Raw genomic sequence first — 26,553 nt, 5'->3', positions numbered from 1 at the left:
TACACGCACACGATAACTTAAGTGGGGAAAAAGTGAGTCTACTTAAAGTATCACAAGTGAGTGTGAGTGTGTGAGTGTGTGTGTGTGTGTGTGTGTGTATCGCCCAAATGGCAGGAGTTTTGGAAAACTCTACCTTCTATAAAATCTATGTTTTATTGGTGGAGGAGAATGAAGCCCAGAGAGGGGCGGGGCCCATCTGGAGCTATGCGAATACCCACGGCATCAGGACATGCATCCAGGCCTCCTGTGCTCCCCCAGCACCCACCTTGTGCATCTCCAAGGGTGTCGGCAGCAGCACCTCCTGCATTTCTTCTGGGGAAGCTCGTATCTCCTGGTTCCTCCTCCAGGGCCGGTGGCCAGGCCTGCCCTCTAGGGCCACGTTCTGCACGGTGCCTGTCATGATGGATGCCTGTAGGGACACAGCTCTTCACTCAGATGCTTCCTGCTCTGTGTGCGGTCAACATCTATGGACACCTACTGTGTGCCAGCCTTCAAGGTCACAATGGTGAACAGGATAGATGAGGTCCCTGCCCTCCTAGGGCTCTCAGCCCAATGATGAGCAATCAGAATAATAATCATTGGCATTGAATTATTAGCACTTATACTGCGTTGGACTCAGTTCCAAGCACTTGACACACAGAACTCATTTTATGCTCTACAATATTATGAGCCAGGCAAATAACATCCCCCCCCCGCCCATTTTACAGAAGAGGAAACTGAGGCTTAGAAAGATTAACATTTGAACTCAGAGTCTGGCTCCAGGGTCGAGGGTCTTGACCACTCTGCTAACTTGCTAGTCACAAAAATAAAGAAGATGAAATTACACATGGCAGTAAATGTCACAGAGGCCAAGGTACACAGAATGTGAGAGGCTGGAAACTGGTGAAACTGGTGAAACTAGTGAAACTGGTCAGTATGAGGGATCGGGAAAGCTTCTAGAGCCGAGATCTGAACGATGAGCAAGAAATTGGGAGGAAGGAGAGTCCCCGGCAGGAAGAGGAAACAGCATGTGCAAAACCCCAGCAATGGACAGATGTGGACGGAGGCCCTGCATTTGAGAGAGTGCACAGGATGGGGCTGGGAGGGCAGAAGCTTAACCCTGCAGCACGTCCTCAGTGGCAGTGCTGGGGCCCCAGGGCAGTGGCTGGTGCCACGGAATGGGGGGAAGACGCAGTTAGGGGCAAGCGGGACTGTCAGTGGCCAGCTAGAACAGGGGCAGATGACATGGGGTGGAGAGTGGTGACACAGGACGCCTGGGAAGAGAGACAGATGGAGAGACAGGCGGGGGGGGGCGGGAGGGAGATCCATGGTGCAGCCCCAGAGGACAGTGTTAGGAATTGCATAGACCATAAAAGTACAACTTAATCCCTGTGGGAGGCAGGTAAGTGCTTACAGGTAAATTCCTATCTTTAAATGCACGATGTTAGGGAGCAAGAAAGACTGAAGACTAAGGAGTTAAGAAACCAGGAAAAGTATCAAGATTTAAAGACAAAGTCGAAGGAAGGGACTATCGAAGCTAGACATACAAAAGAGTAAGATAGGAAACAATGAAATATGAGACATAGTTAACAAAAACAAAACTTGGTTCCTTGATGACCCTAGTAATTGGCAAGGCTGATAGAGAAAAAAAAAGGCTCAATCAATAATTTTAGGAACAAAAATAGGGCAAAAGCACAGATAAACAGAGTGTAGATTACTGCTCTCAGAATATGAAGGAGCTTCAGAATTGACCCAATGAGATCCTCCCTAGGTCTCCCCAGGCAGCCTTTTCCATCGTGGGCAAGGCTGACCTCACAGAAAGCCGCACGCACCTCTCGGCCTCTCAGGTCCCATGCTGTTACTGATGTTGACATCCACAAGCTTCCACTGGGCATGCTAACGACATGCACACACAGACCCCAAAACTGCCCTTATGCATCCAAATGTGCACACTGACACACGTGTTCTGACAATACTCAGCATTGTGCATGCATGAGCGTGCTCACCTGCATGCACACACACATGCTCCCAGTGCGCACACACACGTTTTATGCCAAACGTGCTCACATGTGCACACACCCCAATTAATGTGCCACACCACGGTGCTCAGTCACACTTGCACACGGGTCCATCCACAGTCTGTATGCACGTGAAGGCACCTTTACACAGAGGGTGCCAGGAGAGTACCCTTGTACGTGTTACACAAGAGCACAATGCCATCAACGTGCCACCTCCCACGGGGGCCTGGGGGGGGGCAGGGCGTACCTCCAGCTCCCTCAGCAGCTCCGACTGACCGCATGACTCCAGGTCTTCAAGGGCTTCCCCGAACATGCGCCAGAAGCCCTCCTCGCAGGTGGGGCCAGGGGCGGGGCTGTAACGTAGGAACCAGAGAGCGTCAGCTCCTGGCGGGTGGGCTGGGGCCTGAGGAGTCTTCCGGGCCCTGGGGCCCTGCGTTGGGCTCAAGGGGCCATTGGGTGGGCGGGCAGGAAGGCAGGCGTCCTCGGTGGCAGTGCCGGGGGCCCGGGGTGGTGGTTGGTGACACGGAATGGGGGGAAGACGCAGTTAGGGGCAACCAGGACTGTCGATGGCCAGCTAGAACAGGGGCAGATGAGACGGGGTGGAGAGCGGTGACACAGGACGCCTGGGAAGAGAGACAGACGGACGGACAGACAGACAGACAGACAGGAGATCCATGGTGCAGCCCCAGAGGACAACCCCAGGCCCCACCCAGACACAAGGCATTGCAGGACAGTGACAGGGACAGAGCTGGAGCTGGCAAGGACACAGATGGATGGAGACGATGGAGTATTAGGGCTGGGGAAAGGGCTGTGCCACCCTATAACTTCCATCACGGGAGGTATGGCCCGTTACCAGCTCTAAAATCGGGTCTCATCAGAATGGTAACAAGCCACGTTTTCACGTTCACCGTTTACAAAGCCCTTTGCCGTCTACAAAGCCCTGGACGTTATCAAGTGTGCTTTGGTGTGCAAAGCACTCTCTCTCACGAAGGCATGCAGGCTTTCCTCTCAAAGGGAGCGGCCAGGACAGTGATGCAAATTAGGTGCCTCCTTCCCTTCCCGTTTCAGAGATGAGAAGACAGACTGAAGGCCATCTGCTCCATTCAAGTCAGTTCTACAAACGTTTTGAGCCAGGCCCTCTCCTGGGCACAGGGCTATGGAGGGGAATAAGGTGAAGGCCCTGTTCTTAAGGATCTGAGGGTCCCTCATGGAGCGTGTGTGAGCAGCTACTGGATGCCTGGCTGAGCTCGGGATGCCAAGTAGAAGACACGACAGCCAGGTGATTAACAGGTAGACCACCAGTGCCACCAGGAGGCTCACGTGAGCAGCTGTGGGTACCAGCAGAGGGAGGGAGGATCAGGGAAGCCTCCCAGAGGCAGGTCTAAAGGATGAGTAGGCATCGGCCAGGAGAGGGGAGGGGACAGCATTCTAGGCAGAAGGAACTGCCCGACCAGAGCAGAGCCGTGGGAAGCTGGTGGCTGGGGCCGCACGAGGACCAGCATTTCTCCACCGGGTGTGCTCCCCGCAGGAGCATCTGAATTCACCACAGAAACCACCACGTCCCCAGCCCAGGGCTGGCGCTCATAACCATGACTCGAGGGCCACTGCAGGAGGCCATGACCATCTGGGCCGAGTCGGGAGGGTGTGGGTCCGAGCCCTCAGTGTCTCTGGGAACAGCTGAACACCAGGTGTGGGGAGGGCCGGCCAGGCTGCCTCTCCAGCCTCACACCTTTGCCCCTGCTGTGCCCTCCGGCCAGCGTGCCCTTCCCCCGCCTCAGCCTTCTGAGATGGCTCTGCTCCACACTTCCTCTCCTCTCCCAGGAGGTGCCCTCCTAAGGCCAGACAAGACTTGCCCATCGCCCCCATCGCCTTGGCACAGGGACTGGCCCCCCGTGCCCGTCCTGGCCAAGAGGGCGAGCCGGTGTCCCCCGTGGAGTCCCCACCACAGACCTAGCTGGTGGCCCCCAGTCGTCTTCCTCTTCCTCCTCGGGGAAGCTCTCGTTGGCAGGGGCTGGGGTGTAGCTCGTCCTCCGGGGCTCGGTGGGTGGGGGACTGCTTCTCAGCCGGCTGCACCGCCACTCATGGGGGGTCACGCCCCGGGCTGCCGCCTGTGGAGTGTAGGAACCTGGCAGGTGGACAGAGCGGGCGCCTATATCCTCTCTGTGCCCTTAGCTTGCCCTCCTTCCTGCCCCATCTCTAGCTGTGCTGGGTGGCCCAGGAGAGGTCTTTGTCCTCTCTGGGCCTGCCTGACTACCCAGAGTCCCCTGAGGACCCCTGCCACCCGGACTCCTACCCCAGAACCCCCTTGATCTCCTGATCAACAGCAGACTTAATGCTGGGGCTCCAGGATCCTGTCCCAGCTCCACGGGGCTCGGCCTGGCCGATCCCTGCCTGAGAGGGAGGTTCACTGTGTTAACCATCCCCTTCTCCCTGCCAGCTCTGAAGGTCTTGCCCCAGGGGGTGATGCTGAGAGATGCTCACCCACTTCTGGAGATGGAGAAGCTGAGACTGAGATCGGGCAGATATCCAGTGAGTGAGGACCAGGGCCGAGGGCCACCTGAGGCTACCTAGAGGTCTCACTCCACTACTCCCTGAGCTGGGCCTTGGGGAGTCCCTGTGGTTCTGGGTCCCAGAGGCCAGAAGGCCAGCCACCAGATTCAGATGCCCCCCAAGGGCACCCATGGGTCTCAACACGCATGGGCAGGGGAGCTCCCCCAGGGGGAGCCCTGGGGGTGTCCACCCAAGAGGGTCTCATAGGATGGGGTGCGAGGGGCTTTCTGCCTTCCCGCCTTCAACGGGATGCAATCAACACTGAGCACTTGCTGTGTGCTGGCCATCGGGCTGGGAACGAAGGAGGCAGAAGTAAGACCACTTGGTCCCAGGCCTCGTGGGGGGATCTGAATGGGCAGCTGCAGTGCTGTGGCTGCCGATCAAAGCCCAGGAAGGCCTGCAGTCCACACTCTCAGGAGTGAGCGGCCCTCAGAATGGGTAATGGGGCCCAATCAGGTCTGCCTTCAGGAAGTGTCCCTAAAGGATGAGGCCAGCAGAAGGGGAGCAAGAAGGGTTAGGCAGAGGGAACAGCCCCTACAAGGGCCCACGGAGAACACGGTGCTTGTCCAGGGGCCCGAGGTGTTACCTGGGCCCCCAAAGCCACCCTCAGTGGCCAAGCTGCCCCAGGACTCCACTGCGCTGTCCACACTGGGCACAGTGGACGAGGATCGGGCTGCCAGCAGGCCGCCTTTCAGCGCCTCTGGCGGGTCCTCATCCGCATCGCTGGCTTCGCTGAGGCTGCCCGATTTGCGGGGTAGGAGGGGGCCTGGGAGGAAAAGCGGGTGTCACTGCCACTGGCTTCTGACCTTGGAGACAAAGGTGCTCAACCAGCCTCAGTTTCCCCACTTCGCCCTGGTTTGGGAACTCACAGGCCCTGGGCTCCCTGAGCCTCCTGCTGGGCAAGCTGACAGGTGAGATGGAAGGCACGCCAATAGGCAAACCCGTTTCAGAGATGTGAAAACTGAGGCTCAGAAAGGCTGCACAGCATGCCCAAGGTCACACGGTGAGCAACAGTGGAGCCCAGATTAGAAGGAAGGCTTTAAAGCTCAGGCTCCATCCACTCCCTACCAAAGCATGGGAGACAGATTCAGGGGAACCTGAGGAATGTAAGAGTGATGGCCACAGGCAAAACAAGCAGGCACCTCAAGAGGCAGGAGGTGATGAAGAGCATGGTTCAGGCCCAGAGGGCCCCACACTGGCTGGATGACCCCAGGCCCATTGCTCCCATCACTCTGAGCCTTGTCTCCTCTGTCTCCACTGCCCCAGGTACCCTCCCACCTCCACGGGGTGAGCAACAATTCAGTGAGGTTGGGCCTCACAAAGCTTGGCACAGAGGCTGAGGGATCTCTCTTCCTAAATGGGCTGGATGGCGCCCAGGTGTGGGGTGAGGCTCACGGTCTAGCTGCTTCTTGATCTTCAGGGTGACGGTCTCACCGGCCACCTGCAAGAGGTGGATGGCCTCACTCAGTGGCCGGCCCTTGAGGCTAACACTGTTGATGGCCAGGATACGGTCCCCAACGTGGATAGCGCCAGTCCTGGAGAGGGGGCACAGGGTAGAGGATGGGAGTTAGACAGGGCCTTGAAGTGGGGGTCTGCCCTGGGGGAACTCAGGAACCCCAAAGCACAAGCCTGGCTGACCCCAGTTAAACCCACCCTGGGTGGGGGGGAAAGCAAGTGTGATTGTATTAACAGAAGTATGAAGTCTAGCATCTGGGAGGGGATTTTCCTGCTCAAGTGTAAAAGTTAGGTTCTGGAACCAGTGTCCAGCATGAGTTTTGAGGATGGTTTGAATGCCACATACTAGCTGACAACTACTATGTGGTCTTAGGCCAGTTCTTTAACTTCCCTGAGTCTCAGTTCTTTCATCTGTAAAGTAAGGGTGATAATACGTATTTTATCAAATTATAATTGAAGGATGGATGGGTGGAATGAATTCACGTTTCCCTCCAGCTGAAATCCATGTGTAGCCTTTCCCTCTCCTTGGGTCTGTTTCCCCACCTAGAGAATAAGCCTAAGCCCCAGGGTCCAGCTGACTTCAGAGAGGGCTATGGGCGGGGGGATGAAAAGGCCAAGCAGTAGCAGTGTACTAGCCCAATGGTTTTCTACCTGGATACTATTAGAATTACCTAAGGAGCTTTTTAAAAAGTGCAGATGCCTGGCCCCTCCCCCTGACCAATGAAATCGTAACTCTGGGAGCAGGGCCAGGGAAGATAATTCTGAGAAGCAGCCAGGGCTGAGGGTGGGGAGGGGTGGTTGCAGCAGGTGCTGAGAATGCACCTGACCTGGGTGGGGGAGAAGGAAGCAGTGGACTGGAGTGGGGGGTCTTAAACTCTAAATGTAGATTTTGCCCCCAGGTGGGAGCTCACGGAGGGTCAAGCCCCTCCACGCCCAGCATTGCCCAGCAAGCTCCCTGAGGGCCTAGGGGAGTGACTGAGTCAGAATATGGTGGATTTGGGGGGAAGGCCAGAGCTGTGCCATCCAGTACGATGGCCACCAGACACATGTGGCTATTGGGCTTCTGAATTGTGGCTGGCCTGAACGGAGACATGCTGGACGTGTAAAATACACACCAGATTCTGAAGACATAATATGAAAGAAGAATGTAAAATACTTTGTTAATTATTTTTATATTGATTACATGTTGAAATAAGTACATATTTAAGATCTAAAAAATTTCTTTTTACTTGTCTAATGTGGCTGCTAAAAAGTTTATAAATAAATTTGTGGCTCACATTATACTTCAGTTAGACAGCGCTGACCTGGATCGGCCAGGCAAAGGCAGACAGGTTGTCTACTGTGCCCTGAAGGGCTGGCGCACAGTAGGTACTCAGAAAATGCCAGAGTGGATGAAGACATTTGAGGTCAGAACCGGTCCCACTGGCCTCTGCAGTCTGCTGGACACCCAGCAGGGGGCGATCCAGGAGCACAGACGCCAACAGGTTGACGCCTCAGCCCCAGAATCCCTCCCATCCTCCTGCACCACCCCACCATGGTTTCGCCCCTTGTGCTGTGTCCTCCTCCAAGGGGCCATTCTGCCTGCCAGGCTGGGCGAGGCTTCCCTTTTACAGAAAGCTCTTCTCAGTGCCTGGAGCTCACTGCAAAGCTGTCCAGAGAAAGGCTGTCTCACCCACACTGGGGTTGCCTCCCTGTGACCCTCGTGGGGACCAGTTCCACTTCTGGGCCCAGATCCACCTGCTTCCCCCTCCAAACTGGACAGCCTGGACACCCCTCTTCTCACATCTCTCCCTTCTGCCACAATTTCAGGGAAACTTTGTAGGGGAGAGGATAGCAGGGACCCCTGCCCCAATGCCTCAAGAGAGGTGCCAGGCTGCGCTGGGACCCAGGTACCAGGGACATGGCCCCTGTACTATGAAGGCACATCGCAGGTGCTCCAGAATGACTCACATGCTGACTTTCCAGAAATGGGGTGATCTCCAGGTTTGGGGGAGCAGAGGGATGAGCATACATTTATCCAGCAGTTACCTGAAGTCAGGAGGTCTGCCAGGGGCTGGCCCGCATCTGAGGAACTGAGGCGCAGAGAGGGATGGGACAGGCCCCAGGTCACCCAGGCCATCGATGTTGGAACAAAGGTAAGATCCAGTTTGGCTGATCCCAAAGCCCAGCTCCTGCCCCATGGGGTCCCTGGGCTCACCTGTGTGTCCCCACAGAGCCCCGGCTCACCTCTCAGCCAAGCCACGCTTGGTGAGTCCTGAGATGACAATGGGATCGAAAGGCTCCTCTGTGCCTGAGATGGTGATGCCCAGGGGGCCCCCGTAGCGTTTCAACTCCACCGTGTAGCTGATGGCACCTGTGGTCTCCTGTTCATCTGCAGGGGGGGTAAACATCAGGGCTGGGGGACACCCATCAGGGGTAGGCCGTAGGAATGGGCACTCCCAGAGCCCCGCCAAGCTTTAATGCACTTACACTCATCATACTCATCCATTAATTCACCGATTTACGCAGCCACTAATACACCGATTCCCTAGGCCACTAATACACCCATTCCCTCAGCCGTTAGTTCAACCATTCTCTCAGATTTAATTCAGCCATTCCCTCAGCCATTAATTCACCTATATCCCTCTGCCAGTAACACACCCATTGCCTGAGCTATTAGTTCACCCATTCCATTATGCCAATAATACACCCATTCCGTCACCCATTAATTCATTCATTTCCTAAGCCACTAACAAATCCATTCCCTCAGCCAATAGTTCACTCTTTCCTTCATGCCATTAATACACCCATTCCCTTAGCCTTAATACACACATTTTCTCAGCCATTACTTCACCTATTTCTTCACCATTAAGCCTCCATTTCCTCTTACATTAAATCACTGATTCCCTCATCCAACAATATGTGTTGGATACCCACATTCCCTCAGCCATTAATATACCCATTCCCTCATGCCATGAATACACCCATTCCCTTAGCCATTAGTTCACCCATTCCCTCAGCCAATAATTCACCCATTTTATTAGCCATTAATACACCCATTCCCTCATCCAGTAATTGACCCATTCCCGCATGCCATTGATTCACTCATTCACTCACCTATTAATACACACATTTCCACATCCATTACTTCACACACTCTCTCCCATTAATTCACCTATTTCCTCAGCCATTAATACACCCAATTCCTCATACTGTTAATTCACCCATTTCCCTCAGCTCTAATACACATACTGCATAGCCATTAATTCACCCCTTCCCTCAGCCATTAATTCATCCATTCCTACAGGCATCAATACACCCATTCCATCAGGCCATTAATACAACCATTCCCTCGGCAACTAATACACCTGTTCCCTAAGCCATTAATTCACCCATTCCCTCAATCATTAGTTCACCCATTCACTCATGGTAGTAACGCATCCAATCCCAAAGGCACTATCATACCCATTACCACAGCCATTAATTCACCCATTCCTTCATGGATTTAATACACCAATTCCCTCAGCCATTAATTCATCCATTCCCTCAGTTATTGATTCTCCATTCTCTCAGCCGTCAATTCACCCATTCCATCACCCATTAATTCCCCCATTCCCCCAGCCATTAATTTACTCATTTCGTCAGCCATTAATTCACCCATCAACCAGGCATAATACACTAATTCCCTCATGGCATTAATACACCCATTCCCTCAGCGGATTAGTTCACACATTCATTCATGCCATTAATAGTCCCATTCCCTCAGTCATAGTTCATCCATTCCCTCAGCCATTCATTCAGTCATTCACTCTGCAATTAATTCACCTCTTCCCTCAGCCACTAATTCCCTCAGCCATTAATACAACTCCCTCACGACATTAACACCCATTCCCTCACCAATTAGTTGACCCATTCATTCATTCATGCCATTAACAGACCATTCCCTCTGCCATTAACATACCCATTCCCTCAGCCGTAATTAATCCACTCCATTATTTCACCAGTTACTTCAGCCATTAATTCACCCATTTAATCAGGCATTAATTCACCTACTCCTGCAGCCATTAACACACCCATTCCCTTTTCCTATAATATATCCATTCCCTCATGCCATTAATTCACACCTCTCCTAGCCATTAATTCACCCATTCCCCAGCCATTAATTCACCCATTCCCCAGCCATTAATTCACCCATTCCCCAGCCATTAATTCACCCATTCCCTCAGTCATTAATACACACATTGCCTCATGCCATCATTTCACCCATTCCCTCGGCCTTTATTCAGCCATTCCCCCAGCCAACAATTCACTTATTTCCTCAGCCATTAATTCACCATTCCCTCAGCCTTTAGTTCACCCTTTCCTTCATGCCATTAATACACCCATTCACTCAGCATTTTTAATTCATCGATTCCCTCAGCTATTAATTCACCCTTTCCCCCAGCCATTAATTCACTCATTCCCTCAGCCAGTATTTCAAACATTCTGTCAGCCATTATTTCAGGCTTTCCCTCAGCCATTAAGTCACATTCCCTCAGCCACTAAAACACCCATTCTCTCAATGATTTTTTTCCAAAGCACTTTACTTTTATTAAACTCACATAACTCTCATAACAACTTTAGATACAGGTGTTATTTTAACCTTCATTTTGCAGATGAAGAAACTGAAACACTGAGGTAAGTTGTTCACAGTGACAACTTAGTAAATGGTGCAGTTACAAGCAATCTGGCTCTAGATTCTGTGCTCTGAAATAGAAGACTCTTGCCTTTCTAGAATATATGTAATCTGGGAGCTCTTACATTAGGTGAAAATGTCAAGTTATGTCATTATTGGGGTAAGATTGAGTTTTTTTGTTTTTAAAGTTTCTAAGGATCAGATTTATCAAAGCTGCATTGAATATCTACTGATATCCATTGTTCCTGCTCTTACAGAGACAAAAAAAGCAACTGTCCCCTGGGATACAGAGCCAGGAACAGCAGTGAGAAGACACCTAACCAAACAAACACAAATCAGCAGAGTAACACAAGAAAACTGCTGGGTCCAGCCCTGCCTAACAGTCTCATTAGTGCCCCTACCTAAATATGTCTTATTTTCACTAATAACTTAGAAAATATCTGGTCAGACAGAATGGCTTGCCTTTCAGAGCAGTAAATAGGTATATCTACCAATTACATATACTGGGAGAAACAAGAACATTTCCAAACACATCACTTTTGAAAATCTCAACAGTAATATTCCCTTGTCAAATAGAAATAATCTAATATTCACTTCTATTTTTTTTCATGGAAAGGCACTTTTAAAAAATTTATTTAATTTATTTTTGGCTGCATTGGGTCTTCACTGCTGCGTGTGGGCTTTTTCTAGTTGTGGTGAGCGGGGGCTACTCTTTGTTGCAGTGCACGGGCTTCTCACTGCAGCGGCTTCTCTTGTTGCAGAGCACAGACTCTAGGCGCGTGGGCTACAGTAGTTGTGGCATGCAGACTCAGTAGTTGTGGCTCGTGGGCTCTAGAGCTCAGGCTCAGTAGTTGTGGCACACAGGCTTAGTTGCTCTGCAGCATGTGGGATCTTCCCGGACCAGGGCTCGAACCCGTGTCCCCTGAATTGGCAGGCGGATTCTTAGCCACTGTGCCACCAGGGAAGCCGGGAAAGGCACTTTATTTTAAATATAGCAGTGTGTACATGTCAATCCCAAACTCCCAATCTATCCCTTCCTGCCCACCATCCCCCTTGGTAACCATAATTTCGTTCTCTTAAGTCTGTCAGTCCATTTCTGTTTTGTAAATAAGTTTATTTGTATCTTTTTTTGTATTCTGCATATAAGCAATATCATATGATATTTGTTTTTCTCTGCCTGACTTACTTCACTTAGTATAATACTCTCCAGGTCCATCCATGTTGCTGCAAGTGGCTTTATGTCATTCTTTTTAATAGCTGAGAAATATTCCATTGTATATATGTACATCTTCTTTAACCATTCTTCTGCTGATGGACATTTAGGTTGCTTCCATGTCTTGGCTATTGTAAACAGTGCTACAATGAACACTGGGGTGTATGTATCCTTTCGAACCATGTTTTTCACTGGATGTATGCCAAAGAGTGGAATTGCTGGATCATATGGTAGCTCTATTTTTAGGGGTTTTTTTTTGTTTTTTTTTTTTTTTGCGGTACGCGGGCCTCTCACTGTTGTGGCCTCTCCCGTTGCGGAGCACAGGCTCCGGACGCGCAGGCTCAGCGGCCATGGCTCACAGGCCTAGCCGCTCCGCGGCATGTGGGATCTTCCCTGACCGGGGCGCGAACCCATATCCCCTACATTGTCAGGCATACTCTCAACCACTGCGCCACCGGGGAAGCCCTATTTTTAGTTTTTTTAAGGAACCTCCATACTGTTCTCCATAGTGGCTGCACCAATTTACATTCCCACCAACAGTGTAGCAGTGTTCCCTTTTCTCCACACCCTCTCCACCATTTACTGTTTGCAGATATTTTGGTGATGGCCATTCTGACTGGTCTGAGGTGATACCTCACTGTAGTTTTGATTTGCATTTCTCTAATAATTAGCGACCTCGAGCATCTTTTCATGTGCCTGTTGGCCATCTGTATGTCTTCTTTGGAGAAATGTCTCTTTAGGTCTTCCGCCCATTTTTTGATTGGGTTGCTTGTTTTTTTGATATTGAGCTACATGAGCTGTTTGTAAATTTTAGAGATTAATCCTTTGTCAGTCGCATCGTTAGCAAATATTTTCTCCCATTCTCTGGGTTGTCTTTTTGTTCTGTTTATGGTTTCCTTTGCTGTGCAAAAGCTTTTCAGTTTAAGTAGTCCCATTTGTTTTTGTTTTTACTTCCATTACTCTGGGAGATGGATCGAAAAAGATATTGCTGCAATTTATGTCAGAGTGTTCCACCTATGTTTTCCTCGAAGAGTTTTATGGTATCTGGTCTTACATTTAGGTCTTTAATCCATTTTGAGTTATTCTTGTGTGTGGTGTTAAAGAATGTTCTAATTCCATTTTTGCACATGTAGCAGTCCAGTGTTTCCAGCACCATTTATTGAAGAGATTGTCTTTCCTCCATTTTATAGTCTTGCCTCTTTTGTTGTAGATAATTGACCATAGGTGCGTGGGTTTATTTCTGAGCTTTTTAACCTGTTCCCTAAACGATTAATTCACCTATTCCCTCAGCCATTAATACACCAAGTTCCTCATCCCAATACATCCATTGCCTCAGCCATTAGTTCACCCATTCTCTCGTGCCATTAATGAACCATTCCCTAATGGGTCACCAATTCCCCCATGCTATTAATGATTCCCTAAGCCATCAATTCATCTATTCCCTCAGCCATTAATACACCCATTAATTCACCCCTTCCCTCAGCCATTAATTCACTCATTCCCACAGCCACCAATATACCCATTTCCCCAGCCATTAATGATTCCATTTACTCCACCACTAAAACACCATTACCTCAGCCATTAATTCAGCCATTCCGCCAGCCATTAATTCAGCCATTCCCTCAGCCATTAACTCACCTATTCCCTCAGCCATTAACTCACCTATTCCCTCATGAAATTGTTATATCCAACTGTCAGCCATTAGTTCACCCATTCATTCATGCCATTAATAGACCCATTCCCTCTGCCATTAATGCACCCATTCCCTTAGGCATTAATTCACCCATTCCCTCAGCCATATTTAAAACATTGGCTCAGGCATTAATATAGCCATTCCCTCTTCCTTTAATATATCCATTAGCTCATGCCATTAATACATCCATTTCCTCATGCCATTAATTCACCCATTATTACACACATTCCCTCAGCCATTAATTCACCCATGTCACCAACATTGAGTCACTATATCCCTAAGCCATTAATTCACCCATTCCCTTAGTCATTAATTCACCTATTCCGTCAGCCATTGGTTAACCTTTCCTTTGTTATTAAAACACCCGTTCCCTCAGCCATTAATTCAGCCATTCCAACAGCCATTGATTCACCTTTTCCCTAAGCTACTGATTGAGCCATTCCCTCAGTCATTATTTCAAACATTCCCTCAGGCATTAATTCAGCCATTCCCTCAAGTATTAACACACCTATTCCCTCAGTCATTAGTTCACCCATTCATTCAGGAAATTAAACCCATTCCCTCAGCCATAGTTCACCCATTCCCTTTGCCATTAGTTCACCCATTCCCTTAGCCATGAAAAACCCATCCCCTCAGCCATGAAAAACCCATTCCCTCAGCCATAGTTCATCCATTCCCTTTGCCATTAGTTCACCCATTCCCTTAGCCAGGAAAAACCCATCCCCTCAGCCATTAATACACCCATTCCTTCATCCATTAGTTCACCCTTTCCTTCATGGCATTAATACACCCACATCGTCAACCTTTAATTCATCCAGTCAGGCATTAATTCACCCATTCCTTCAGCCATTATGCCATTAATTCACCCATTCCGTCAGCCATTAATTCACCCATTCCCTCATGACATTGATACACCTATTGCTCGGCCATCGTTCATTTATTCCCTCAAAAACTAATACATGCATTTCCTCAGCCATTAATTCACCCATTGCCTCAGCCGTTAAACCGCACATTCCCTCAGCCCTTAATACACCCATTCTTCAGCCATTAATTCATCCTTTCCTTCAGCTAATACACCCATTCCCTCAGTGACTAATGTACCCATTTCTTCATGCCACTAATTTACCCATTCCCTCAGCCCTAATACACACATTCCCTCAGCCTTTAAATCATCCATTCCCTGTCCATTAATTCACCACACCTCTAAGCCATTAATTCATCCATTCCTTCACCCATTAATATATCCATTGCCTCATGCCATTGAAATACCCATTGCCTCAGCCATTAATTCATCTATTCCCTCACCCATTAATACACCCATTCCGCCATCCATTAATTCACCCATCCCAAAGCCATTAATTCAGGCAATCCCTCAGCCATGAATTCACCCACTCCTCTGTCATTAACTCACGCATTCCCACGGCCATTAAAACACCCATTCCCTCATGCCATTATAGTTCACCCGTTCATTCAGCGATTTTTTCACACATTCCCTCAGCTATTACTTCAACCATTCCCTCAGCCATTAATTCAGCCATTCCCTCGTCCATTAATACACCCATTCCTTACGCATTTAAATCACCAATTCCCTCAGCCACTGATTGTCCCATTCTTTTAGCCATTACTCAACCATTCCCTCAGCCATTAATTCTGCCATTCCCTGAGGCTTTTTTTTTTTTTTTTTTGCGGTTCGCGGGCCTCTCACTGTTGTGGCCTCTCCCGCTGCACAGGCTCCGGACGCGCAGGCTCAGCGGCCATGGCTCACGGGCCCAGCCGCTCCGCGGCATGTGGGATCTTCCTGGACCGGGGCACGAACCCGTGTCCCCTGCATTGGCAGGCGGACTCTCAACCACTGCGCCACCAGGGAAGCCCTCCCTGAGCCTTTGAAACACCAGTTGCTGCAACCATTAATACATACATTCCCCCTTGCATTAATTTACCCATTCCCTCAGCCATAATTCACTTATACCCTCAAACATTGATACACCTATACCTTCAGCCATTTTTACACTAATTTCCTCTATGCCTAATACACCCACCTCCTCAGCGATTTGTTCACCCACTCCCTCAACCACTAATTCACCACTCCTCTCAGCCATTAATTCACCCATTCCCTCATCATCAGTTTACACATTCTCTCAGCCATTACACACCCATTCTCTCTCTCATTAGTACACCTATTCCCTCCTCCATTAATTAACCCATTCTTTCCACCATTAGTTCACTCATTCTCTAATCTACTAATTCACCTAGTCCTTCAGGTATTAATTCATCCATTCCCTCAGCCATTAGTCACCCATTCCCTCAACCACCATAGAACCATTTACTAGGCCTCTAATGCACCCATCTCTCAGCCATTAATTCAACCATATTCTCAGCCATTAACTCAGTCATTCCTTCAGCCTGCCATACACCAATTCCCTCAGCCATTAATACACACATTTCTCCATCTGGTTTAATTCGCGCACTCCCGTATCTATTAATTCACCCATTCCCTCAGCTGTTAATTCAGGCATTCCCTCACACACGAATTCATCCAGTCCCTCTGCCATTAATTCACCCATTTCTTGAGTCATTGATTCACCTAAACCCACAGCCATTAATATACTAATTTGCCCGTGCCTAATACACCCATCCTGTTAGTGATTAGTTCACCCATTCCCTCAGCCATTAATTCAAGCACTTTCTCAGCCACTAATACCTCCATTCCCATAGCCATTAAATCACCCATTCCCTCAACATTAATTGATCCCTTCCCACAGCCATTAATTCAGCCATTCCCTCAGCCATTAATACACCCATTCCCTCATGACATTGATACACCCATGCCATTGATCAGTGATGATCAATGGTATGGGTGTATCATTGATCAATCAGCCATTGATCACTTAATCCCTCAACCACTGATACATGCATTCCCTCAGTAATTAATTCAACTATTCAGTCGACCACTAATTCACCCATTCCCTCATCCACTAACTCACCCATGCCTTCAGCCATTACTTCAACTATTCCCTCAGCCCCTAATTCAGCTTTCCCTCAGCCTTTGATACACCAATTCCCTCAGCTATTAATACACACATTCCCACATCCATTAATTCACCCATGCCTGGATTCACTAATTCACCCTTTCACTCAGCCATTAATTCAGCCAACCCCTCAGCCATTAATTCACCATTCCCTCACCTATTTCCTCAGCCATTATATACTCATTCCCTCCGCCATTAGTTAATACATTACTTCATCCATTACTTCACATATTCCCTCAGCCAATAATTCACCCATTTCCTAAGCCATTAACTCACCTATACCTTCAGCCATTAATAAACCAATTCCCACAGGTCTAATACATCCATTCCCTCAGCCATTAATTCACCCCTTCCCACAGCCATTAATACACCCATTCCCTCATGCCATTACTTCACCTGTTAATTCAGTGATTATTTCACCCATTTCTTCAGCTATTTATTCAACCATTCCCTCAGCCATTAATACACCCATTCCATCCGAATTTAAATCACCAATTCCTTTAGCTAGCATTATACTCATTCCCTCAGCCACTGATTCTCCCTTCCCTTTAACCATTACTCAACCATTCCCTCAGCCTTTGAAACACCAGTTCCCACAACTGTTAATACACATATCCCCCCCAACCATTAATTTACCCATTCCCTCAGATATTAATTCAGACACTCCCAGAAGCCAATAATTCAGCCAGTCCTGAATCCATTAATTCAGCCATTCCCACAGCCACTAATCCACTTATACCCTCAATCATTAATTCACCTATACCCTCAGCTATTTTTACACCGATTTCTCATGCCTAATACACACATCCCCTCATGATTATTTCACACATTCTCTCAGCCATTAATACACCCTTTCCTTCATCCATTAATATACCCATTCCCTCATGCCATTAATACACTCATTCCCTCAGTCATTAATTCATCTATTCCTCAGCCATTACACATTTCCTCATGCCATTAATTCGCCAGTCCTCTCAGCCATTAATTCACCCATTCCCTCAGCCACTAATACACCTATTCTCTCAGCAATTTCCCCATTCCATCAGCCATTGATACACCCATTCCTTCATCAATTAATACACCTATCCCTCATGCCATTAATACACCCATACCCTCAGGCATTAAATCGTCTATTCCCTCAGTCATTAATACACACATTTCCTCATGCCATTAATTTACCTATTCCCTCAGCCCTATACACACATTCCCTCACCCTTTAATTCACTCATTCCCTCTCCGTTAATTCATCCATTCCATCACACTTTAATATACCCATTGCCTCATGCCATTAATACACCCATCCTCTCAGCCATTAATTCACCCTTTCCCTTAGCCATTAATTCAGCCAGTCCCTCAGCCATTGATTCACTCTTTCCCTGCATCATTAACTCACCTATTACCTCAGCCATTAATACACTCATTCCCTTAGCCATTAATTCACCTATTCCATCAGCCATTAATACACCAATTCCCTCAGGCTTAATAAACCCATTCCTTTAGTGATTAGTTCACCCATTCCCTCATGACATTAATACTCCCATTCCCTCATGTCATTAATAAACCCAATCCTTAAGCCATTGGTTCACCATTCCCTCAATCATTAATTCACAGATTCCCTGAGCCATTAGTTTATCCATTGCCTCAGCCCCTACTACACACATTCCTTCACCATTAATTCATCCATTCCCTCACCTACAAATACACCCATTTCTTCAGGCCATTAATTTACTCATTTCTTCAGCCATAATACCCACATTCCCTTAGCCTTTAATTCATCCATTCAGTCCTTATTTCACTCATTCCCTCAGCCATTAATTCACCCATTCCCTAAGCCACTAATTCACCCATTCCATAAGTCATTAATTTACCCATTTTCGGCTGTTATTCAACTATTTCCTCAGCCACTTATTCAACCATTCCTTCAGACTTTGATACACCAGTACCTTCAGGCATTAATACACACAATGCCCACATCCATTAATTCACTCTTACCCTCAGCCATTAATTGTGGTATTCTCTCAGCCATTTATTCAGCCAACGCTTAAGCCGTTAATTCACCCATTCCCTCAGTCATTAACTCACCTATTCCCTCAGTCATTAATACACTCATTCCCTCAGCCATTACTTCACACATTCCCTCAGCCATGAATTCACCCATTCTCTCAGCCATTAATATACCCATTTCCTCATGTCATTAATTCACACAAGCTGTCAATCCTAATACAAACTTTTCATCAGCTATTAATACATCCATTCTCCCAGCCATTAGTTCTCCCATTCTCTCAGCCATCAATACACCATTTCCTGAAGTCATTAATTCACCCATTACTTCTGCCATTAATTCACCCATTCTTTCTGCCATTAGTTTACTTATTGTCCAAACCACTAATGCACCCAGTTCCTCAGGCATTAATTCATCTATTCCCTCAGCCATTAGTTCACCCATTCTGACAGCCATATTCACCCATTTCCTAAGGCATTAGTTCACCCATCCCTTAACCACTAATACACCAATTTTTCAGCCACTATGCAGCCATTCTCTCAGCCATTTATTCACCCATTCCCTCAGCCATCAATTCATCCATTCCCTAAGCGATTAATACATTCATATCCTCAGCCATTACTTCACACATCCCCTCAGTCATGAAATCACTCATTTCTCAGCCATTAATATACCCATTTCCTCATGCCATTAATTCATGCAATCCATCAGTCCTAATGCCTTTTCGTCAGCTATTAATACATACAATCTCTCAGCCATTAGTTTACCCGGTTCTCTCAGCCACCAATATACCATTTGAGGAAGTCATTAATTCACCCATTACCCCTGCCATTAATTCACACATTCTTTCTGCCATTAGTTCACTCACTGTCTAAGCCACTAATGCACCTAGTTCCTCAGGGATTGATTCACCCATTCTCTCAGCCATTAGTGCACCCATTCTGACAGCCATATTCACCCATTTCCTGACATTAGTTCACCCATTCCCTCAACCACTAATATACCAATTTTTCAGCCACTATTGCAACCGTTCTCTCAGTCACTTATTCACCCATTCCCTCAGTCATTAATTCAGCCAATCCCTCTGCCATTATTACACCCATTCCCTCAGTCATTAATACACCAATACTTTTATGCCTCATATACCTACCCATTCGGTCACTGATTAGTTCACCCATATCCTCAGCTATTAATTCAGCTAATCCCTCAGCCATTAATACACCCATTCCGTCTGCATTTACATCACCAATTCCTTCAGCTGTTAATTCACTCATTCCATCAGCCACTGATTCTCCCTTCCCTTTAACCATTACTCAACCACTCCCTCAGCCTTTGAAACACCAGTTCCCACAACCACTAATACACACATCCTCCATCCCTTAATTTACCCATTCCCTCAGACATTAATTCAGACATTCCCTCAGCCAATAATTTATCCAATCCCGAATTCATTAATTCAGCCATTCTCTCAGCCATTAATTCACTTAGAACCTCAGCCATTTTTACACCAATTTCCTTATGCCTAATACACCCATCCCCTCAGGAATTGATTCACACATTCTCTCAACCATTGATACACCCATTTCTTCATCCATTAATATACCCATCCCCTCATACCATTAATACAGCAATTCCCTCTGTCATTAATGCATCTATTGCCTTGGCCATTAATACACACATTTCCTCATGCCCTAATTCACCACTCCTCTCAGCCATTAATTCACCCATTCCTTAGTCATTAATACACCTATTCCCTCAGTGATTTGTTCACCCATTCCCTCATTAATAGTCATTAGCTCGGCCATTAATTCACCCATTTCCTCAGCCATTAATACACCCATTTCTGCATGCTATTAATTTACCCATTCCCTCAGCCCTATACACACATTCCCTCTGCCTTTAATTCACCCTTTCCCGTAGACATTAATTCAGCCCACCCCTCAGCCATTAATTCACCCATTACCTGAGTCATTAAATCACCTATTCCTTTAGCCATTAATACATATATCCCATCCATTATTTTACTCATTCTCTCAGACATTAATTTACTCGTTCCTTCAGACATTAATTCAGACATTCCCTCAGCCAATAATTCAGCCATACTCATCACCATTAAGTAAGCTATTTTCTCTTCCATTATTTCACCCATTCTTTCAGCCACTAATACACTTATTCTGCAGCTATTCATTTATCCATTCCTTCAGCCATTAATTCACTAATTCTGTTAGGAGTAGTTCACCCACTCCCTCAGCCAAAATTTACCCATTCCCTCAGCCTTTAGTTCATCCATTTCCTCAGCCATTAATTCTCCCATACCCTCAGGCAATAATTCACCCATTAACTCAACTATTAATTCACTTTATCCCTCAGCCATTAATACACCTATTGCCTTACCTATAATACACCCATTCCTTCAGTCATTATTCATCAATTCCCTCAGCCGTTAATACACCCATTTCCTCATGGAATTAATTAACAAATACCCTCAGCCCTAATACCAACTTTCTATCAGGCTATTTTTAAAAACTAATTAATTAATTAGTTTTATTTTTGGCTGCTTTGTGTCTTTGTTGCTGCACACAGGCTTTCTGTAGTTGCGGCGAGTGGGGGCCACTCTTCGCTGTGGTGAGTGGGCTTCTCATCGCCGTGGTTCCTCTTGTTGGGGAGCTCGGGCTCCAGGCGCACGGGCCTCAGTAGGTGTGGCGCTTAGGCCTCAGTAGTTGTGGCATTTGGGCTCTAGAGTGCAGGCTCAGCAGCTGTGGTGCACGGGCATCGTAGCTCCGCGGCATGTGGGATCTTCCCGGACCAGGGCTCGAACCCACGTGTCCCACACTGGCAGGCGGATTCTTAACCACTGCGCCACCAGCGAAGTCCTAATTCACCCATTCTTTCTGCCGTTAGTTCAGTCATTCTCTAAGCCACTAATGCACCCAGTCCTTCTGGCATTAATTCACCTATTACCTCAGCCATTAGTTCACCCAGTCCATCAGCCACATTCACCCACTTCCTAAAAAATTAGTTCACCCATCCCCTCAAATTGTAATACACCCATTTTCTAGGCGACTAGTGCACCCATTCTCTCAATTGTTAATTCACCCATTCTGTCACCCACTAATTCAGCCAATGTCTGAGACATTCTCTCGGCCATTAATTATACTATTTCTTCAGCCTTTCCCCCATTCTCTCAGCCATTAATACACCCATCCCTTCAGCGATTAGTTCACTCATTAGCTCAGCCATTATTTTACCCCAACCTAATGCCGTGAGTTCACCCATTCCTTCAGTTATTATTTCAACCATTCCTTCAGCCATTCTTTCAGCCATTAATTCAGCCAATCCCTCGGCATTATTTCGGTCATTCACAAAGCATTTGATATACCAATTCCCTCAACCATTAATACCACACTCCCCCATCCATTACTTATCCATTTCCTTAGCCATTAATTCAGGCAATCCCTCAGCCATTAATTCACCCATTCCATCAGCCAATAATACACCAATTCTTTCTTTCCTAATACACCCATTCCCTCAGCAATTACTTCACCCAACCTCAGCCATTACTTCAGCCATTCCCCCCAGCCTTCAATACACCAATTCCCTCAACCATTAAAACACACATTATTTCATCTGTTAATTCACCCATCCCTCAGCCATGAATTCAGGCAATCCCTTAGCTTTTCATTCACCCTTCCCTTCAGCCATGAATTCACCAAGTCTCTTTCCGCCATTAATTCACCTATACCTTCAGCCATTTATACACCAATTCCCACAGGTCTAATACATCCATCCCCTCAGCGATTAGTTCACCCATTCCTTCAGCCATTAACACATCCATTCCCTCATGCCATTACTTCATCTGTTAATTCAGCGATTATTTCACCCTTTGCCTCAGCTATTATTCAATCATTCCCTCAGCCATTAATACACCCATTCCATCCACATTTAAATCACCAATTCCTTCAGCTGTCATTACACTCATTGCCTCAGCCAGATTGCCCCTTTCCTTTAGCCATTACTCAACCATTCCCTCAGCCTTTGAAACACCAGTTACCGCAACCATTAATACACACATCCTCCCATCCATTAATTTACCCATTTCCTCAGTCATTAACTCACCTATTCCCTCAGGCATTATTTCACCCATTCCCTCAGTCATTTATACACCAATACTTTTAAGCCTAATATACCCATTCAGTCACTGATTAGTTCACCCATATCCTCAGCCAGTAATTCAGCTAATCCCTCAGTCATTAATACACCCATTCCATCTGCATTTAAATCACCAATCCCTTCAGTTGTCAAGTCACTCATTCCCTTAGCCACTGATTCTCCCTTCCCTTTAGCCAGTATTCAACCATTCCCTCAGCCTTTGAAACACCTGTTCCTGCAATCATTAATACACACATCCCCAACATCCATTAATTTACCCATTCCCTCAGCCATTATTTCACCCATTCCCTCAGCCATTAATACACCCATTTCCTCATGCCATTAATTCATGCAATCCTTCAGTCCTAATACAACCTTTCTGTCAGCTATCAATACTTCCATTCTCTCAGCCATTAGTTCACCATTCTCTCCATTATTACTTCACAGATTCCCTCAGACATTAGTTTATGGATACCCTCAGTGTTTAAAACACGCATTCCCCCAGCCATTAATTCATCCATATCCTCAGCTATTAATACACCCATTACCCCAGGGACTAATATACCCACTTCCTCAGTCATTATTTCTCCCTTTCCCTCAGCCATAGTTCACCTATTCCCTCAGCCATTAAGTCACCCAACCTCTTCACCATAAATTCACCTACTATCTCAGCTATTCCCTGAACCATTAAAACACCCTTTCCCTCAGCCATGATTCCCCCATTTCTCAGCCATTAATATACCCATTTCATGCCATTAATTCACACAATCTGTCAGCCCTAATACAAATTTTCTGTCAGCTATTAATACATCCATCCACTCAGCCATTAGTTCACCCGTTCTCTCAGCCACCAATACACCATTTCTGGAAGTCATTAATTCACCCATTCTTTCCGTCATTAGTTTACTCATTGTCCAAGGCATTAATGCAACCAGATCCTTAGGCATTAATTCAGACATTCCCTCAGCCCATAATTCAGCCAATCCTGAAATCATTAATCCAGTCATTCCCTCAGCCATTAATTCACTTATACCCTCAACCATTAATTCATCTATACCCTCAGCCATTTTTACACCAATTTCTCATGCCTAATACACCCCTCCCCTCACCGATGAGTTCACACATTCTATCAGCCATTGATACACCCTTTCCTTCATCCATTAATATACCCATTCCCACATGCCATTAATACACCCATTCCCTCAGTCGTTAATTCATCTATTGTCTCAGCCATTAATATACACATTTCCTCATGCCCTAATTCATCCCTCCTCTCAGCCATTAATTCACCCATTCCCACAGCCATTATATATCCATTCCCTCACGACAATAATACACCCATTCCTTCAACCATTAGTTTACCCCTTCCCTCATCCATTAGTACACCCATTCTCTCAGGCATTAATTCACCCACTCCCTCAGTCATTAATACACACATTGCCTCCTGCCATCCTTTCACCCATTCCCTCAACCATTAATACACCCTTGCACTCAGACGTTAATTCACCCATTCCTTAGCCACTAATACACCTATTCCCTCAGCAATTTGTTCTTCCATTCCCTCATGCCATTAATAGAGTCATTAGCTTGGCCATTAGTTTACCCATTTCCTATGTCATTATTTCACTCATTCCCTCAGCCACTAATTCACCCATTCCCTCAGCCAATAATTCACCCATTCCTTTAGTTGTTACTCAGTTATTCCCTCAGTCATTCCTTCAGCCTTGGATACACCAATTCCATCAGCCATTAACACACAACCCCCACATCCATTTATTCGCCCATTCCTGCATCCATTAATTCACTCTTTCCATCAGCCATTAATTCTGGTATTCTCTCAGACATTAAATCAGCCAATCTCTCAGCCATTAATTTGCCCATTCCCTCAGTCATTAACTCACCTATTCCCTCAGCCATTAATACACTCATTCCCTCAGCCATTACTTCACACATTCCCTCAGCCATTAATATACCCATTTCCTCATGTCATTAATTCACACAAGCCATCAGTCCTAATACAAACTTTTTGTCAGCTATTAATACATCCATTCTCTCAGCCATTAGTTCTCCCATTCTCTCAGCCATCAATACACCATTTCCTGAAGTCATTAATTCACCCATTACTTCTGCCATTAATTCACCCATTCTTTCTGCCATTAGTTTACTTATTGTCCAAACCACTAATGCACCCAGTTCCTCAGGCATTAATTCATCTATTCCCTCAGCCATTAGTTCACCCATTCTGACGGCCACATTCACCCATTTCCTAAGACATTAGTTCACCCATCCCTCAACCACTAATACACCAATTTTTCAGCCACTAATGCAACCATTCTCTCGGCCATTTATTCACCCATTCCCTAAGCCATCAATTCATCCATTCCCTCAGCCATTAATACACCATTCCCTCGTGATAATGATACATCCAACACTCAGCCATTGTTTATTTATTTCCTAAAAAAATAATACATGCCTTCACACAGCCATAAATTCACACGTTGCCTCAGCCATTAATTTATCTATTCCCACAGGCATTAAAACAGCCATTTCCTATTGCCGTTAATTCACCCATTCTCGAGTCCCTCCCATCAGGAAGGTTGCACGAGCTTCTTAGATAGCCTCATCCACCAGAGGGCAGACAGGAGAAGCAAGAAGAACTACAATTCTGCAGCCTGTGGAACGAAAACCACATTCACAGAAAGATAGACATAAGGAAAAGGCAGAGGACTTTGTACCAGATGAAGGAACAAGATAAAACCCGCAGAAAAACAACTAAATGAAGTGGAGATAGGCAACCCTCCAGGAAAAGAATTCAGAATGATGATAGTGAAGATGATCCAGGACCTCAGAAAAGGAATGGAGCAAAGATTCAGAAGATGCAAGAAATGTTTAACAAAGACCTAGAAGAATTAAAGAACAAACACCTAGAAGAATTAAAGAACAAACAAACAGAGATGAACAATACAATAACTGAAATGAAAAATACACTAGAAGGAATCAATAGCAGAATAACTGAGGCAGAACGGATAAGTGACCTGGAAGACAGAATGGTGAAATTCACTGCTGTGGAACAGAATAAAGAAAAAAGAATGAAAAGAAATGAAGACAGCCTAAGAGACTTCCGGGACAACATTAAACGCAACAACGTTCGCATTCTAAGTGTCCCAGAAGGAGAAGAGAGAGAGAAAGGACCCGAGAAAACATTTGAAGAGATTATAGTTGAAAACTTCCCTAACATGGGAAAGGAAATAGCCACCCAAGTCCAGGAAATGCAGAGAATCCCAGGCAGGATAAACCCAAGGAGAAACATGCTGAGACACATAGTAATCAAATTGACAAAAATTAAAGACAAAGAAAAATTATTGAAAGAAACAAGGGAAAAATGACAAATAACATACAAGGGAACTCCCATAAGGTTAACAGCTGATTTCTCAGCAGAAACTCTAGAAGCCAGAAGGGAGTGGCATGATATATTTAAAGTGATGAAAGGGAAGAACCTACAACCAAGATTACTCTACCTGGCAAGGATTTCATTCAGATTCGATGGAGAAATCAAAAGTTTTACAGACAAGAAAAGCTAAGAGAATTCAGCACCATCAAACCACCTCTACAACAAATGCTAAAGGAACTTCTCTAAGTGGGAAACACAAGATAAGAAAAGGACCTACAAAAACAAACCCATAACAATTAAAAAAATGGTAATAGGAACATACATATCAATAATTACCTTAAACGTGAATGGATTAAATGCTCCAACCAAAAGACAAAGACTTGCTGAATGGATACAAAAACAAGACCCATACATATGCTG

General features: G+C 46.4%; 1 protein-coding gene across 3 annotated transcripts in view; it reads right to left on the bottom strand.

Annotated features, from left to right (window-relative positions):
- Positions 1-26,553, bottom strand: part of GRIP2 (glutamate receptor interacting protein 2) — a gene marked incomplete at its 5' end in the record, with an annotated part of 129,195 nt that overhangs the window by 12,142 nt on the left and 90,500 nt on the right. For all 3 annotated transcript variants that reach the window (XM_079933157.1, XM_079933158.1, XM_079933159.1), the window contains 6 exons: positions 266-409; positions 2,245-2,350; positions 3,948-4,122; positions 5,134-5,313; positions 5,943-6,082; positions 8,229-8,373. In XM_079933157.1, the coding sequence (XP_079789283.1) occupies positions 266-409; positions 2,245-2,350; positions 3,948-4,122; positions 5,134-5,313; positions 5,943-6,082; positions 8,229-8,373 (890 nt within the window). The remainder of the gene's footprint in view (positions 1-265; positions 410-2,244; positions 2,351-3,947; positions 4,123-5,133; positions 5,314-5,942; positions 6,083-8,228; positions 8,374-26,553) is intronic.

Source organism: Stenella coeruleoalba (assembly GCF_951394435.1).
Source record: "Stenella coeruleoalba genome assembly, chromosome: 10".
In the NCBI taxonomy this organism is placed as follows: domain Eukaryota; kingdom Metazoa; phylum Chordata; class Mammalia; order Artiodactyla; family Delphinidae; genus Stenella; species Stenella coeruleoalba.
Note: the sequence above shows the minus strand (reverse complement) of the source record. Positions and strands in the feature narration are given on the sequence as shown.